This window comes from Bufo gargarizans, chromosome 2 (assembly GCF_014858855.1).
Source record: "Bufo gargarizans isolate SCDJY-AF-19 chromosome 2, ASM1485885v1, whole genome shotgun sequence".
Lineage (NCBI taxonomy): Eukaryota > Metazoa > Chordata > Amphibia > Anura > Bufonidae > Bufo > Bufo gargarizans.
In genome coordinates, this window is record NC_058081.1 from 566,660,859 (window position 1) to 566,680,148 (window position 19,290).

A 19,290-nucleotide genomic window follows, 5' to 3' on the forward strand; every position below is an offset into this window, starting at 1 on the left:
TTTCTATAGTTCTTCGTACAAAAAACAATACTCTTCGGTTTTCTACCCTGCTTTCCCTTTCCAGGAAAAGCTTTGCGTAGTGAGATGTCTACAATTCTATGAACGTAGAACTTTACCTCTCAGCAATCCATCGATAGCCCAACTCCTTATTTCTTATTGCAAACCCCACTTACCTGTGTCGCCGGCAACGTTAGCTAGATGGGTCTCCCAAACAATGTCCTTAGCTGGGGTAGATACTTCCATTTTTGGAGCTCACTCCACTAGAGGAGCTATGTACACTAAAATTAGACAGGCTAGAAGATCCTTATCTGACATTTTGAAAGCAGCCAACTGGTCCTCCGAATCAACTTTTAAAACTTTTTATTTTAGATCGGATTCACACTTTTCCATGGTATTGTTCAGTAACCAGTAACTATGTCTACATAATTTGTTTAGAGTCATTTCTTAGAACATAAGCTTTGAACTTGCATAATAGAAGTCTCCTGTCTTAAAGTAAAATTGAAGATTTTCCTAGTTTTAATGAAGGAAAATATAGATTTTATGAAAGACAGGAGATGAGCATTGTCCCACCCTATTAACCCAACCCTTGTGGTTTATTTTTTCTTTTAATTTTAGTTTAAAACTCCAATTATATTGAAGATTATTTGATTCCTAACGGTTCATCGAGTCCAGGATTAATCTCCGACGTTTTACGATGCATTTTTATTTTCCTAGGTTCCTGCTATCCTTCGCCATCATCAAGAAAGAAGGACGTTACTATGTGGGGTCAAACCTTATATAACCTACGCTGACTGTCCATTGGCTATTCCTAAAGGCTGATTTACATATCATATTTACATTTCTTTCTCTGTTGATGTTAACTATTTTGCTGCTGGGAGTAAAAAAAGATTTTAAGCATAATGTTCATCTCCTGTCTTTTATAAAATCTATATTTTCCTTTATTAAAACTAGGAAAATCTTCAATTTTAGCATATGTTACTGCTGCAGCAGTAACATATCTTTAGTTTCTTCAGCAATCTTTAGTTTCTTCACATACCACTGTTGTCCTTGAGTTTTTTCCAAAGTTACGGCTGTTTAAACATTTACAATATGAGGACCTTCTCAAGATGGCTCCTCTGCCAGTTGTCTGAGGCCAAAACTGCTTTCCCTCACTTTACATACACACTTGCTGTAGCCAGCAGCTTCCTGCCAGCCAATCAGATTGGATTACTGAGAGACACGCCTCCTCACTCTGAAGCCTAATGCAGGCAGGCAGTGTGAAGGACCGCCCCTCCATCTTCTGTTTATACTAAAAGGAAGACAAACAAGCCCTAGCAATGGTCTTTTAACCCCTTCATCACATAGCCATTTTTCAGCTTAAGGACCAGGCCAAATTTTGGAAATCTGTCACTTTATGTGGTAATAACTGGAATAATTTTACTTATCCAGGCTTCTGAGATTCTGAGATTGTTTTCTCGTCACATATTGTACTTCATGACAGTGGTAAATTTGAGTCAATACCTAATATGTATCCCGTATTTTCCAGCGTATAAGATGACTTTTTAACACATGAAAATCTTGTCAAAAGTCGGGGGTCGTCTTATACACCTGGGGTCGTCCTATATGCCAGTATACGGCGTGCTGAAACTTACTTCCAAGCCACACTGGAGAAGCTGTCCTTCTCCAGCTTCAGGGACAGGCGCCCTCTAGCTGAGCCACTGTGCGCTGCATCCCAGCCAGCCGCTCCTGAAGCAGCCCCCTCTCCCTGCTCTCAGTGGTTTTCTCATGCCGGCAGTATCACATTGCGTACTACTGCTCAGATCGTCTTGGAGACACGGAGGGCTGGGCAGGCAAGGAGAGCTGACCCACCCAACCCAAGCAGACTTTGTATGCAGTGTGCACAGATAATACCCGTACATCGCTTGCCGTGATTGGGGGATTGGCTGGTTGTTGTATACTGGGTTGGATTGGCGATTTTGAGGAAAGGTGGGGGGAAGCAGGAGCATCTGCACTTCAGCCAATTCTAATGTTGGAATGGCGGATCTCTAATGAAGTTTGGTGTGCATCTTATCTGTGGTGAAAAAACAGAGTCTATCTGGGGAGCAGATACATGTGGTGGTGAATACAGTACAGCACCAGTATCTGAACATACAGTACAGCACCAGTATCTGTACAAACAGTACAGCACCAGTATCTATACATACAGTACAGCACCAGTATCTGCACCTGTTCATACAGTACAGCACCAGTATCTGAACGAACAGTACAGCACCAGTATCTGTACATACAGTACAGCACCAGTATCTGAACATACAGTACAGCACCAGTATCTGTACATACAGTACAGCACCAGTATCTGCACCTGTTCATACAGCACAGCACCAGTATCTGAACATACAGTACAGCACCGGTATCTATACATACAGTACAGCACCAGTATCTGCACCTGTTCATACAATACAGCACCAGTATCTGTACATACAGTACAGCACCAGTATCTGAACATACAGTACAGCACCAGTATCTGTACATACAGTACAGCACCAGTATCTGAACATACAGTACAGCACCAGTATCTGTTCATACAGTACAGCACCAGTATCTGAACATACAGTACAGCACCAGTATCTGTACATACAGTACAGCACCAGTATCTGCACCTGTTCATACAGCACAGCACCAGTATCTGAACATACAGTACAGCACCGGTATCTATACATACAGTACAGCACCAGTATCTGCACCTGTTCATACAGTACAGCACCAGTATCTGTACATACAGTACAGCACCAGTATCTGAACATACAGTACAGCACCAGTATCTGTACATACAGTACAGCACCGGTATCTGTACATACAGTACAGCACCAGTATCTATACATACAGTACAGCACCAGTATCTGTACATACAGTACAGCACCAGTATCTATACATACAGTACAGCACCAGTATCTGCACATGTTCATACAGCACAGCACCAGTATCTGTACATACAGTATAGCACCAGTATCTGAACATACAGTACAGCACCAGTATCTGTACATACAGTACAGCACCAGTATCTATACATACAGTACAGCACCAGTATCTATACATACAGTACAGCACCAGTATCTATACATACAGTACAGCACCAGTATCTATACATACAGCACAGCACCAGTATCTGTACATACAGTACAGCACCAGTATCTGCACATGTTCATACAGCACAGCACCAGTATCTGAACATACAGTACAGCACCGGTATCTATACATACAGTACAGCACCAGTATCTGCACCTGTTCATACAGTACAGTACCAGTATCTGAACATACAGTACAGCACCAGTATCTGTACAAACAGTACAGCACCAGTATCTATACATACAGTACAGCACCAGTATCTGCACCTGTTCATACAGTACAGCACCAGTATCTGAACATACAGTACAGCACCGGTATCTATACATACAGTACAGCACCAGTATCTATACATACAGTACAGCACCAGTATCTGTACATACAGTACAGCACCAGTATCTATACATACAGTACAGCACCAGTATCTATACATACAGCACAGCACCAGTATCTGTACATACAGTACAGCACCAGTATCTGCACATGTTCATACAGCACAGCACCAGTATCTGAACATACAGTACAGCACCGGTATCTATACATACAGTACAGCACCAGTATCTGCACCTGTTCATACAGTACAGTACCAGTATCTGAACATACAGTACAGCACCAGTATCTGTACAAACAGTACAGCACCAGTATCTATACATACAGTACAGCACCAGTATCTGCACCTGTTCATACAGTACAGCACCAGTATCTGAACATACAGTACAGCACCGGTATCTATACATACAGTACAGCACCAGTATCTATACATACAGTACAGCACCAGTATCTGTACATACAGTACAGCACCAGTATCTATACATACAGTACAGCACCAGTATCTGCACCTGTTCATACAGTACAGCACCAGTATCTGAACATACAGTACAGCACCGGTATCTATACATACAGTACAGCACCAGTATCTATACATACAGTACAGCACCGGTATCTATACATACAGTACAGCACCAGTATCTATACATACAGTACAGCACCAGTATCTGCACATGTTCATACAGTACAGCACCAGTATCTGAACATACAGTACAGCACCAGTATCTGTACATACAGTACAATACCAGTATCTGCACCTGTTCATACAGTACAGAACCAGTATCTACACCAGTATCTATACGTACAGTACAATACCAGTATCTGTAGCTGTTCATACAGTACAGCACCAATATCTGGTCATACAGTACAGCACCAGTATCTGTACATACAGTACAATACCAGTATCTGCACCTGTTCATACAGTACAGAACCAGTATCTACACCAGTATCTATACGTACAGTACAGCACCAGTATCTGTACATACAGTACAATACCAGTATCTGCACCTGTTCATACAGTACAGAACCAGTATCTACACCAGTATCTATACGTACAGTACAGAACCAGTATCTACACCAGTATCTATACGTACAGTACAGCACCAGTATCTGTACCTGTACATACAGTACAGCACCAGTATCTGTACAGGTTCATACAGTACAAGACCCCATCATGGCTCCACAAGCAAGAAGAAAGAAATATGAAGCCAGTTTCAAACTTAAAGTTGTAAACTTTGCCATGGAACATAATAACCGCGCTGCTGCAAGACAATATGGAGTAACAGAAAAGAAGGTTCGGGACTGGAAAGCAAATGAAAAAGCAAACAGCATGGCAGCTCCCATGGGTTTATTGTCTTATCCTTCCTTTCAGCTTTAGAGTGAATCAGGAAACGTTTAATCCACTTGCGCTGGTTAATGTTTACATGTTTGATGACAAACAGCCTTATGTTTATAAGTGACAGTTTTCCTGCTAAGTACCTGCATGTCATAAGCATTTGAATTAAAATTACCACATTGAAATCAAATCTGATGTTTATTTATTTTTATTTGGTGTGTGTTGGAAGAGGGGTAGTCTTATACGGCGAGTATAGCCCAAACCCTATATTTTAACTGGAAAAGTTGGGGGTCGTCTTATACGCCGTAAAACGTGGTACTTCTTTTTATTTATTTAAGTTTTACGCACTAACTGCATTTTTGAACCCAAAAAAATCATGTTTTAGTGTTTCCATATTCTGAGAGCCATAGGTTTTCTTAGTTAGGGTCTCAGTTTCTGCGGGATGAGATGACGGTTTGATTGGTATGATATTGGGGTGCGTATGACTTTTTGATCGCTTGGAATTATACTTTTTGTGATGTAAGGTGACAAAAAATTCTGGTTGCCATGGTAACTATCGGGACCACTGCCACAGCAGTGCAGTGCCCGATTGGGGAGGGAGGGAGCCCCCTCCCTCTGTGAACCCGTCAAGCATGGGGTCACTACAACGGCACAGCAGTGGCCCCATGGGAGAGGGAGGGAGCTCTCTCCCTGTTAACCCTTACCATACAGCAGTCCCTATGAAGGGGTTAAACGGCTGCCATTGGTGCCAGCACCGATGTCAGTTGTTTCAAGCAGAGTGTCAGCTGTATGCTGACACTCTGCTAACCGCTCTGGCCATCCTGAAAATGGTGTAGGGGGGCAGGTGATCGTGCGCTCTCCCGCCCGCTTGGTCATTCTAAAATTAGGGGGGCAGATCAGGTCATTGACAGACTCAGGTATACATGCAGAGCTCTAATAAACTAGCAAATAAATACAAATATGACAGTTATCCTTTAAGTATATTTATGATTCCTTCCGTGTACATCAGGGATCAGCAACCCCCAGCTGTGGTGAAACTTCTACTACCAGGGGTGCACCCAGCCTTTCTGCTGCCTGAAGCGAAAACTGGAAGGGCACCCCCACTCCCCAATGCCAATTACTTAACCCAATTCCTTTCCCCCCCCCCCTCTTGGCCCTACCTGGTGCTACCCGAGGCGATCGCCTCACCTGGCCTCATTGGTGGTGCACTCCTGCCCAGCATGCTCCATTCATTTATATGAGAGTTCTGAAAACAGTCAAGCTAGTGTGCATGCTGGGAGTGGTAGTTTCACCACAGCTGGAGTGCCAGAGGTTGCTGATTTCTGCTCTACATAGTGCTCAGCAGGTTTAGTGTCAGCCCTATGGAAGGCCATAGTGACATCCCCCCATATTACAGCAGATAACACAGCCAGCTCTGCTACACTGATACATAGAATGAAGTCTAAACCTGTAGCAACAGGCACCGATAGCCTAGTAATAAGAAACACTTATGTATCTGCAGTGCCACCTAGTGGAGGTTACTACACAATAGTCAATGGGTCATTGCCTCCACTAGGTGGCGCCACAGATAAACCTTTCTTTCTCTTGGAATAACAATTATCTGCATATGCTATTTCCTAGGGAGCATTGCTGTGATTTGCAGTCTCCACAAGAAGAAGCTGTATCCCCGATACCTTATTCAATTGCATGAATATTTCTCAATTTTTTTGTATTTTTTTTTGTATAACATGGTCTTTTAAATTCTCAGTCATCATTGCATCCAATTTTATTATTGTAATTACTGTAATGCATTTATAATAATAAATGAAATAACCTTGCAAACCGCCTTGATTGAAAAATCTCCTACCGTAATGTGTGTACAGATCTATGTGCAATACCGCAGAACAGGGTAGCTGCACGAGGGTTCATTGTTGTACTGTGATTTGAGAAACTAAAATGTTCAAACTTGTTTCATCTGTCTACTCAATGGTACTGTATGGATAGGTCAGTGTTAACAACCTTGACTCAGGAGATGCACTTGGGTCCACCCCTAGTCAATATAGAAAGCCTAGCTGTGCTATTGAGAGGACACATGTCTGTCTGCTCCTCAGAACTAGGCTCAGAGAACTATCATTTCTATGACCGCTATTCTCTATTAAATGCAATGAAATTGTGTGAAAGTACAGTGACTCTTTAAAGAGGACCTTTCACCTGGATATCCTAAATCAAAATATTATCCTACCTTATAGTGCGCCCCCCACTGATGTCTTGGCACTTTATTTTTTTTCTAAAGAACCCCCCGTTCGTCCGCTGTGGTCCCTGTATCTTTTGGCGCCTCATATGCTAATGAAGCGACTCGGTTATACTAGGCGTGGACTTGTATATTTTCTGGGAGGGGTTATCTTCTCCCTGGCTAATAGCGCATCCAATCAGAGCGCCCCACTCTTAGCCAAGGAGAAGGAGCTCAAGTTCTCGCGGGAGAGGGAGCTGCGATTCTCGCGAGAACTTCAGCTCCTCCTCCCTGGCTCAGAGTGGGGCGCTCTGATTGGATGCGCTCGCAACCATGATTGGCCCGAAAGCAACTTAAGCAGGAAGGAATCATGACTTCAGATGAAAAAAATGACGAATATTCTAAAAAACTAATATACTGTATAGCACTATATTCGAAATATTCGCGAATTCTCGAAGTTGCGATATTCACTGTTCGAATATCCGCGCTCAACACTAGTCAATAGCAGTGGCCGTTACATCACTAAATGGTGGCAGATTACAGTGAGGCAGCAGGTGGGTGGCAGCAGGCGTGAGGCATCAGGTGGGTGGCAGCATCAGGATAGTGGCTGAAGCACGTGGTCAGAAGTAACGAGGCATTTGTCGCAGTGTTCCAGTGTGGCAGCACACTGCCAGAATGATCTAATCTGAAGCCTCAGACACGGTGTCTGGAAATCCTGGCTGATCCAGGTCTGATTTATCTTTATGAAGGTCATTTTCTCCACATTTTGCGTTGAAAGGTGAGTTCCCTTTGGGGTAACTATGGCCCCCGCCGCACTAAACACCCGCTAACTTTTAGATTTGTTTTATAAATAAAGGTAAAACATATTGACTCAAATTTACCATTAACATGAAGTACAATGTGTCACGAGAAAACGATCTCAGAATAGCTTGGAAAAGTGAAAGCATCCCAAAGTTATTACCACATAAAGTGACACATGTCAGATTTTCAAGATTTTCTGCCTCAAATGTTTTCTATTGATGAAAGGTCTGGATGGCAGGTGGCCGTTTTAGCGCCCGGACTCTTCTTCTGTGCAGTGATGCTGTTGTGATGGATGTAGTATGTGGTTTAGCATTGTCTTTCTGAAATATGCAAGGCCTTCCCTGAAAGAGGCATCGCATGGATGGAGCTTATGTTGTTCTAGAACATATACTGTTCAGCATTGATATTGCCATCTAGATATGTAAGCTGCTCACACTGACACCAATACAACCCCATACTATCAGAGATGCAGGTGTCTGAACTGGATGGCCCCTAAAACATGACATTTTTGGTTAAAAATAATTTCAAATTTTGATTTATTTGATCACAGAAGCATTTTTCACTTTGTCTCAGTCCATTTTATGTAAGCTTTGGCTCAGAGAAGACAATGGCGTTTCTGGATTGTGTTGAGCGTGAATATTTGAATTGCGAATATTTATCGCGAATATCGCAACTTCGAAAATTTGCGAATATTTCAAATATAGTGCTATATATTCGTTTTTTAGAATATTCGTCATGATTCTTCCTGTATAAATTGCTTGACAAGCAACTTAAGCAGTGAGGAATCATAACTTCAGATGGAAAAAATGACGAATATTCTAAAAAAAGAATATATAGCATTATATAGAATATTACGCAATCTTTCCATTGCCAATTTTTTTTTGTAAAAAAATGTTGAATATAACGAATATTCGAATTCGCAAATATTCGCCAAATATTCTGCAAAATATTCGCAAAATATGGCGAATTTGAAAATGACCCCGCACCCTGCCGCTTATCACTAGTGGCGACATATGGTTTCTTCTTTGCATGATACGTATGCACGGAGGACTGTGTTCACAGACAGTGATTTCTGGAAGTGCTCCTGAGCCCATGCAGGGACTTCCAGTACAGGATCTGCCTGTTTTTAAAGCCACCTGAGGCATCCAGTATTGACCGTCAGACTAGTTCCTTTAGCCCATGGATTTCTCCACATTTTCTGAATTTGTTGTTGATATTATGTACTGTAGATGGTGGGATATTCCAAGTCTTTGTAACTTTAAGTTTAGGTAGTAGATCTTTAGGAAACAATTTTTAGATGCATTTTTTTTGCGTGTGCCTCTGCCTAATCCTCCATCCGGGAGACTCTGCTTCTCTTAGATACTCTTTTTTTTACCCAGTCGTGTGACAGTAGCAGATTATTAGTACCACTTACTTTTCCAGAATTTTGTTACCTCTTTGTCCCAGCTTTTTGAGATGTCCTGCTGCCATCAAGTTCATATGTGTCCTGTGATCTATCTCTGAATAAAATGTGGGTCTCTGAGATTTGTAAATCACTGCATTCTGTTTTATTGACATTTATTTACATTTTATCCCAACTTTTTTGGGGGGGAATTGAGGTTGTGCATTTTTTTTTATATAGAACAGCATTTTACTTCAAAAAAGAGTCTACTTCTTCATAAAGGGCTTTTCTGTGGAAAATGACGTTGGAAAATGAAAGGGGCTTTCACTAGTGTTGATCGCGAATATTCTAATCACAAATTTTAATTGCGAATATCGGCACTTCGAGAATTTGCAAAGATGTAGAATATAGCGCTATACATTCGTAATCGCGAATATTCTAGATTTTTTTTTCATCAGTAATCTCCCTTCTTGCTTGTGGGCCAATGAGAAGGCTGCAATGTCTGCTAGAGCTTAGCAACATCCCTAGTAAGCAATAGGAAAATGTGCCTACCCCTTACTATATAAGAACCTCCCCAGCAGCCATTTTCTGTAGTTTTTTTCAGTTCTGAGAGAGAGAGCAGTGTCATTGCTGTGCTTTACATTATATAGTTAGATAGTTAGCTTATACATATAATACAGATAGTTAGTGGGAGATAGTCAGTGAAGGTTAGATAGTGATATAGTGTAGCTGATTCCAGTGCAGGGTGTTAGGTAGTGTGATAGGGATTACTGTACTGTGCATTTTCTCCAGTCTCAGGAAACTTCTAGCAGCTTGAAAAATGTAGCAAAAGTGATACACACATATTACATTGCTGATTTTCACAAGAAAATAATGACTGGAGATCACAAATTCTAGAATTTGCAAATTTATGGCAAATATTAGACGAAAAATTCACGAAATATCGCAAAAACGAATATTGCCTATGCTGCTCATCACTGGCTTTCACATCTCAACAACCTCTGTTAAGAATAAAGCTTCCCTTTTAGGAGTCTTTCTTTCGTCACATGCTATAACCTTCCATTCCAGGTTCCATCACACTCTGAACTAATCAAGGTTCTATATCCAAAACATCCTTCTCCTTGAATGTGTTTTCCAGAATAAATTTGATGGATTTGAATGATTTTTTCTTGAAACCTCTTCCAAAGAAGACGTAGATGATGGGATTAACACAACTGCTGAAGAAAATTATGCAGCATACAAGGTTGGATATGATCAAGTCAGCAGTCCTACTAATTTCAATATTTAGAACTTCTAGGAAAGTCCATATAAGGAATAGGAACCAAAAGCTGAAAAAGCAAAGTACAAGAGTGATAATGACTTTCAGGCGCCTATTCGATCTTGAAAAATGTCTGCTTCTGTTTCTTCTCAACCGAAGTATGATAAGACTGTTACAAATGGCTATGATAGACAATGGGATGAGGAACATGGTAACTAACGTAATGATTGTCATAGTTTGCGTCATTGTGGTATCTGTATCATCATCAGCACCATAGATGGGAATACAATATGAGATGCCTTCCTCAGAGTCATGAAAAATGTTGAAGAAAGCAAGATATGGGGCACTAAGCATGAAGCAAGTTGTCCATATTATAGCTGAGATGGCTAATGCCAATTTGGGAGTCCTATGCTCTTTCGACCACAAAGGACACCTAATTGATACGCATCGGTCAACACTCATAATCATTAGGAAAGAGGAGTTGATGGACATGTTAAGAAAGAGAATGGTGGAAACCACCTTGCACATGGTTTGACCAAAGGGCCAGTGGCCTTCCATAATTAACTCAGTTATCTGGAGAGGGGAGATCATATCACATACAAAATCAGCTATGGCCAAGTTCAGAAACCATAAAGTGCTGACTGTCTTCTTCATCTTAAATCCTGCAATCCAGATGACCAGTCCGTTCCCAGTAATCCCCAGGATGAAGGTTATGCTGTAAAAAATTATGTTGAATACGTAAATCATGCAGAGAATGATTGGGTTTATTTCTTCTGTATCTACTTCGGTGTCATTGTATGTTGTGTAATAAAATGTTGGAAAAAAAGAAGCATTCTCCATATTTCACAGTCTCCTGTAGTAAAGTAAAAGAAACAAAGACATAGGTATGAAATAATTAGGACTTTCCATTATTTTACTTGCTCACTGTTACTTTGTATTACACTTAAAGGATTTGTGCAAGATTGCAAGATAAGATCTGGTTTTGACCCTATATTTAGAACCCAAACTTTTTCCGTGGTCTATGTTTTGTATTATATGTTCAAGAAAACTGTAATGCAGCAGGTGTGGACCCACTGTGTACAGAGTTGGTTTGGGTCTACTCCTAAGGGTGCCATCTAAGTGGACCCTGGTCTTCATCCTTTCACTCTATATAGAAATCTGGTCTTTACTGCAGGGGAACCACCAGGCTGCCACAGTACTCCTTGTTTCCATTTCTGCTCACTGACAGTTGACCTAGGTAGGACATTGTTACAACGCACTAAGGGCATAAGCAAAATTGTAGTCAGGCAACAAGCCAAGGTCAGGGTAGGCAAAGTTAAAGGGTTTCTACCACCTCATTTGGACCTAATTAGCTGTCAGACACTAGCGATTTTCTAGTGTCTGCTCTACCTAACCATGCTATTCTAAGACCTTTGTGTGCAGCCGTTACACTAAAAAAACAACTTTTATTGCTATGCAAATGAGCCTCTAGGTGCTATGGGGGGGTCTTTTCAGCACCTAGAGGCTCCGTCTACTCACCCTGTATTCCGCCCCGCTCGCCCGCCCATCTCCTTTAGATTGCCAGCCTCCATCTCATTCATCGGCCGAATTCTTGCGTTTTCGCCGTGTGCGTCTGTATTCAGCACAGGCGCTGTGACTGTCTGAATGCTCCCTGTGCCGGCATCTCCACTGCGCCTGCGCCGTCTGTTCCTCAGAGCACTCTGACGTAATCGGCGCAGTGGAAATGCCGGCGCAGGGAGCATTCAGACAGTCACAGCGCCTGTGCTGAATACAGACGCACACGGTGAAAACGCGAGAATTCGGCCGATGAATGAGATGGAGGCTGGCAATCTAAAGGAGATGGACGGGCTTGACGGACGAGCGGGGCGGAATACAGGGTGAGTAGACGGAGCCTCTAGGTGCTGAAAAGACGCCCCCATAGCACCTAGAGGCTCATTTGCATAGCAATAAAAGTTGTTTTTTTTGTGTAACGGCTGCACACAAAAGTCTTAGAATTGCATGGTTAGGTAGAGCAGACACTAGAAAATCGCTAGTGTCTGACAGCTAATTAGGTCCAAATGAGGTGGTAGAAACCCTTTAAATCAAACTCATAAACAGACAATGGGTCAGGGCAGGTAGCACAGGTTCAGTATGTTCTACAGGGAGAGGTCAGGGCAGAAAAGGTTCAACACAGTAAACAAAGGTCAAATACGGGAGTTCAAACAACACACATACACTTTCACAAAGACTAAACCATCTAGAGACCTAGGCACATTCCCATAGGGGAAGTCACCTTAAATAACCCAAACTTTCATACTCTGAAAAAAGAATTTTGAAATATTTTTATTTGGTGTTCTCTAGTCTAATAGAGGGCTACTAAGGAATATCAGGCATACTGTAAATCCTTTCACATCGGATTTTGTCTACCGGGAGAAATTTGGTTAGTCTTGATTAAAGGCCATGTTCCAGTTTTTACAAACAAAGGCTTATGATCAGGATAGGGCATTAATATTTGATCTTAGGTGGGGTCTGACACCCTAAAACCCCGTTGAGTTGTTTCAGAGTAACTTTGGTGCCAGAAATGTGCTCCAGAACTACACATCTCTGTTCATTCTTATTCCATTTACCTGAATAGGATGAACACCGCAGTAACCAGCTCCATCCACTACACATTGGATGGAACCGTGTAGGTCCACTGCCAACTTCTGGCACCAGCTGATTGATGGGGTGTTAGTCAGTTTGTAATGCCTAATCCTGATGATTGGGTGTCAATTGTAAAATCTTGGACATCCGCTTCGAACGATAATGTTGACTTGGAGAGTTTTTTATGCTGTTCTTTTATGTTTCTTATTTAGGTGGGTAACTGCTGACATGGGTGGAAAATGTGGAGGATTAATTAAGGTGAGTTAACATTTGCTTCTGCATATTTTGTTGAGATGTACATTGTTGGATCATTTTTGTTATATGTGCCATGTTCTCTTGATGTGTTTATGATAAATACAGAGTTCAAGAGAAAATATCTATATGCATTGTTATGGATCAGTGAGTGGACCCACTGTGCCAACTAACCAGTTTGGCATAGAGCTAACCTTAAAGGCATTATTCTGGCCCTTTCCAGATAACTCCTAAATAGGTATATAAACTTTGGTGTGGGGTAGCAACCACACTGCTATCTCCTGGGGTATTCCTGGTATAGTTGCCAGCTGACTTATTGAAGTCAGTGACTCCGGTGCAAGCACCAGTTGCTCATGATATAGAAAACAAACCAGAATTGCAGGAAAAACATAAATACAGTCTGAACAGTCATGGAGGCTTAGAAGTTTTTTTTTTTTATCCAGGCAATGCACAGTTAACATGATTGAGGCTAGACACAGGATAGACTTGTGGACAGGAGAGTGGTGAAGCAGACACAAGGCAGTCAGAATAAGAAAAAGACTGCAGCACAAACTGGGTACAAGGACTGGGTATAGAACTGAAAAACAAATAAAATTGAACTAAACTAGAAGTGCAGGAGCATACAGGCAGGATGGGTACTGGGCCGGAACACAGGGCAAGAATAATGCAGGTAAATAGACTATCAAACAACTTTAAACTGGACCTTTCAGGGGCCAGAGGTGAGTGCATGCTCACCCTAAACGAATACTGAGGCAACAACATGGAGATGGTGCTGGTGACTAGTACGTCAGATGGCATGGTGAGTGGCACAGCTTCCATGCCCGCAGGCTAAAGCAGAAGGTCGTAGACCACAGTCCTAACACTTGGGAATTTGTATCGTATATATTGATCAAGTACCCTACTGTTCTAATCCACCCTTTCTGTAGACAGAAGGAACATTACTAGGCTTATTCCAAAAAGGCAGGTTGGATCCGAAAATAGATAATAGTGAGCTAAACGTTCTGTACTATGGACCTGTACAACACACATTTGTAATACAGCCTTGTGAATGGATATTTAATCCAAAAGTCCATTAGAAAAAAATCATATCTAGTAATCATTACTGAAGCCAGTTTGGAAGGAATCTACCTAATGAGCTTCTTGGAGCATTTTAGATGTCACAGAACTTTAAGAGAAGTCAACGTGATCAGTTGAGTGAGACCTTTGGATTACCCATAGTCATGAGCTAATTCTTAATGTGTAGAACACCTAAATTATAATAAAGGTTCTAATTCTTCAGATGTAAATTATGTCCTGGGGATTCCTACTACTCTGATATAAACAGGTGAGGTAGAGGGACCTAAGGTATGGGGAAAATTGTCTTGTGGACAGTCTTAATGAGATCTACGCAATGAGCATCTTGGAGCATGTAAGATGTCACTGGCGTTTTAAGAGAAGCCAGCAGGGCAGGTAGGTAAGTCTTCCAAATTACCCTTAGTCATAAAATAGCTTTCACTGTATAGAATACCTAAATTAATAAAAAGAGGTGCTCTTTCTTCACATGTAAGTGATGGTGTGGTGGTTCCTACTTCTCTAACTTGTAGTTGAGTTAGAGGGACCTAGACTATGGGGAATAATGTTTCCTCTACCCACCATAATCTCCTAAAGGTAAGTTTTAAGTTGAAGAAAGGGGAAAACTGATAGTTTACCTGAGAATGAAAGTCTACAGTAGCTTTTCTTCTTTCTGGTCCAGCTACTGGTAATACTGTATGTGTCACAATGTGTAATCTTCATCTCCAAAGATCTGCAAAACCAAATAGTAGAGTTATATTGTGCATTCACTTGTATACAATCTCCTTACAACAGTGGTCTCCAATCATTAAACCTATTGGGGCTACAAAACTAGAACGACCATCATGCTGGAGAGCCAGAGGTTGGAGAAATTAATTTACAGTATCTAAAATATATGTAATAAAAAAAATCGGCTCATTACCTGTTTACTGTTGAATAATTTTTGCCTCTCCACGCTTGGTGTTATTGAGGAATAAAATGTTCTCTGTATTTCTCTATCATTTGTCATTGGCACAAAAAGGAGGAAGGAAATGATAAGGAACCACACAGTCTTTGTGATCTTCAAAGATATTTTCTCTTATGAAGGGTTATGTTTGATTTAGATAAGACATGGAATCTCCTATCTTGAATATGATATTCTTATATTCAAGATTTAATACCCAACTAGTTCAATAGGTAAAAAAATAATTAGATATATATGCTAGGAAATAAACCTATAGGAATACAGAGACATGAGGCCTTTAGATGACCATGAAAGAGAGACATAATTTCCCATATGTTCTTAGGACACCAGGATAGTGCTTGGTTATTGTAAATATTGTATCTAGTATTGAGTGAAATTTGGGAAAATTTGATTCAGCTGCTTCATTGAATTTCACAAATTACAAATTACTTTGTCATGAAGAGCATTTCTTAGTAAGTAGTGGGCACAACGAAGAGGAACAACGAATGCATTTCCCCCCATTATTGCACCACTCAGTTGTCTTGTTCATCGCTGATCGCGACATCTGAGATTATCTTTGAGGGCTTTCAGAAGTTAATCTGGTAAAAAAAAGTACTCATCTTATCCATTTGAGCATAAGGAGGCCGCCACTGTTATGTCGATGAAGATCCCACATGAAATCTCACACAGTGCATGATGACATCATCACGCTGGCCGGTGTGGTGACATCATACGTTACCACGCACAAGATTTTGAATTTTTCCTGAAATTCGGATCAAAGTCCACTTCGGATACTTTGATTCTCTCAACACTCTTTGTATCCATAAGATAATTGGAGACTTTTGATGTGTAGGAGCTACCCTCACAGCTGATTAATAGTAGAAACACTTCAGTTTGCTCCTTCCGAAAATGGGTTTAGCATTACAACTCGAGATGAGCAAAGTTTTCAAAAATTAAATTCGGAAGCTTCGCCAAATAAAAAATATATATATTAGATTCAATAAAAAAATCTGTTATTTCCTGGCTGCAGGGAGACTGTATATTGGTGTATACTGTGCATTGCAGAAACACACATAGGGAGTCCGCTGTGCTAGTTAAACAGTACTGTGAGTCCATATGACATGCAGATGACAGGCGTCACTCTTAGAATCACTGCACACTTCCCTTATTTGGTCAGTTACGGGGTTAAAACTGACCAAATAACTCAGCCTTGCGGGTCAATAATAGCGCCAGGTTTAAAGAACCGTGCAGTGGCCAAAGATTCTACTATAGAGTGAAAGAGAGCACTCCTTTTACACCGTCATCAGCTGATTCCACATGGATTTATATAGAACCTGTTCTATTCCACCCTGATACAAGTAGCGTGCCCATGACAGAGTGGAGAGGGTGTCAGGGTAAGTTTCTGTTGACGTCACTGTTTATTTTGCCCTTCTTCTGATCCGTCATTAGAACAACACCCAAAAAAAGATCCTGTCTTTTGAGCAACCGCCTTCAAATGGTCAGCATTAGGTCAGTAATCCATCAGTATTGCTAAGGCCAAAAAAAAACAGGAGTGGATCCAAAACAAAGATGACACGTGATTTGGGAAGAGCGAACCCGTGGAAGTTCGGGTTTCACCGGGTTTGGCCAAACTTCAGGTCAAAGTTCGGATTCGGGATCCGAACTTGACTCCAAACCCAGACCCCATTGAAGTCAATAGGGACCCGAACTTCACTTTATTATTTTTCGTTATAACATGGTTATAGTGGAAAATAATAGCATTCTTAAGACAGAATGCAAAAGATGCAAAAGAATTTGGCAATTTAGGAGTTAAGAAAAAAACTACTTACCTCATCCCCATGATCGCGATGCAGCACTGTCTTCTATCTTCATTCAGCAGGACCTGCCAGAGTACCTGCGATAACGTCACCACGCTCCCCACGTCATAAGCGTAGTGACGTCATCGCAGGTCCTTTTGCAGGTCCTGCTGAAAGAATATAGAATACACTGGTGCATACTCTTTTGCATTCTGTCTTAAGAATGCTATTATTTTCCGCTATAACCATGTTATAATAGAAAATAATAAAATTACTCCAATACCGAACCCGGACTTTGGTGAAAAAGTCCGGGTTCGGTCCGGGTACCCGAACTCGCAAAGTTCGGTATTAATCTGAACTTTGCAGTTCCAGTTCACTCATCCCTACACGTGATTGGAATGTTCATGAGAATATCCTGATGCAAAATAGTGATACAGGCCATACAGATGCTCCAAAGACAGGATCCACTTATTTTTTTTATTTTTATGTTCTTCTGACAGGTTAATGGTAAAATAAATAGGGATATCAACAAGGCCAAACAGGGACACTAGCGAGAGGAGTCAACATAGTGGCCCCGTCACAGAATGGTGAGGGTGGCAACCGCATGAGGGGCCAACACAGTGTCCCTGAATCAGGAGTCAACAGAGTGGCCCAGTGACACAGTGGGGAGGTGGTGGGCAACAGCAGTGGCAGTAACAGCACAAAATGGTGGGTGGCAGTAGGAGAAGATGGTACCTGAGGTAGCAGGTGTGTGGCACGAGACGCGTAGTTGCATCAGAATAGTGGCTGGAGCAGGTGACCAGAATAAACTGGTCTTTTTTTTACAATTATCTAGTCTGATGCATCAGGCACTAACATGTGGAAATCGTGGCTGATCCATGTCTGATTCATCTTTACAAAGGTTAGTCTCTCAAAATGTTGTGAAGAAAGGGGTAACTATGCCCCAAGCTGCACTAAACTTTTTATCGTAACAATGTTCCCCACCACACTAGACACCTGATCTGATGCCACACTATTGACCTGGCAGGAAAGCTTGTCCAGGGCAAACTTGGCCAGTTGCGGCCACAAATCAAGTTTGGCTGCCAAGTAGTCTAGGGGATCTTGAATGAGGGGTGGCAGGGTGCTGTCCAAGTATGCCACCACCTGCATATTCAGGTTCTGCTCCATGCCCTGCTGCTGCTGGGTGTTTTTATCAGTAGGCGGGTGAAGAAAAGTGCTTATTAGAGACTCCAGACTTAAGGTGCTGCTGATGGAGCTGGTGCTGCTTCTGTTTCCCTCTTCCCCCACTCCAGCAGTCATGGCAGTGGAGAGTAAGCGCAGAAGACTCCATGGTCAGACCTTCGTGATGAAAGCGATGACGCACATAGGCAGCGGCCATCTGACTACATAGGATGTCTTGATACTAGTTGAGTTTATCCTCCCTCTCAGCAGGTGGAAAAAAAAGGCCCATATTTTGGAGAAGTAGCAAGGGTTTTACATGGTGGAGAGCCAGTAGTATTTTCTCTGCCGAAAGGTGATAATACGGCTGTCACTACCGCAAGCAACTTAGCATGCATCTGGCCATTCTCGCAAGGGACTCCCTGTCTCCATCTCCACTGCATTAGTGATGAGCGAGCATGCTCTGCTGAATATCTGTTCGGCTCGAGCATCGGTATGCTCGGCACATGGCGGTACTCGACCGAGTACCTCATGTGCTCGAGAACAATGCTCAAGTCTCCTCCCCGCACGTTTCATGGGTTTTATGCCAATTAAAGGTGCAGGCAAGTACTGCCCTCACTGTAATGCCAGTAGCCTGTTGGCTGCTGCATTACAGTGATTGGCTGGCCGGAATGCGTCATCGGTGCTATGACGCATGTTCGCTCAGACGTTGACAGAGCAGAACATAGGAAGGGACAGAATAGGGAGCGAATTTCACAGTTTCTATTCTGAGAAAGCTTTTCCAAGACCCAAAAGTCCTTTTAAGGACTACTGTGTGTGTGTGCTTTAGAACTGCAATATTTTTACCTGCAGTGTCAGGGACATCCGTGCTCAGGAAGGGACAGATAGTGCAGAGAGAGAAATTTTAAGACCTTTTAAGGACTACTATATGTGTTTGACAGCAGCAAGATATTTTTTATTTTATTCCTATTAGTGACATATAGTGTACATCATCCGCAGACTGTGGCCAGATTTATCATTAGCTCAAGTCAGAATAATGGAGTGAAAATTGCTAA

At 41.8% G+C, this 19,290-nt stretch overlaps 1 protein-coding gene across 1 annotated transcript; it reads right to left on the minus strand.

Annotated features, from left to right (window-relative positions):
• Positions 1 to 10,152: 10,152 nt before the first annotated feature.
• LOC122926718 (chemokine-like receptor 1) lies at positions 10,153 to 15,073 on the minus strand. Its single transcript, XM_044278189.1, has 2 exons — positions 14,977 to 15,073; positions 10,153 to 11,267 (listed from the first exon to the last, which is right to left on the minus strand). The coding sequence occupies exon 2, from the start codon at positions 11,252 to 11,254 to the stop codon at positions 10,247 to 10,249; it is 1,008 nt and encodes a 335-aa protein (XP_044134124.1). The 5' UTR covers positions 11,255 to 11,267; positions 14,977 to 15,073; the 3' UTR covers positions 10,153 to 10,246.
• Positions 15,074 to 19,290: the final 4,217 nt, after the last annotated feature.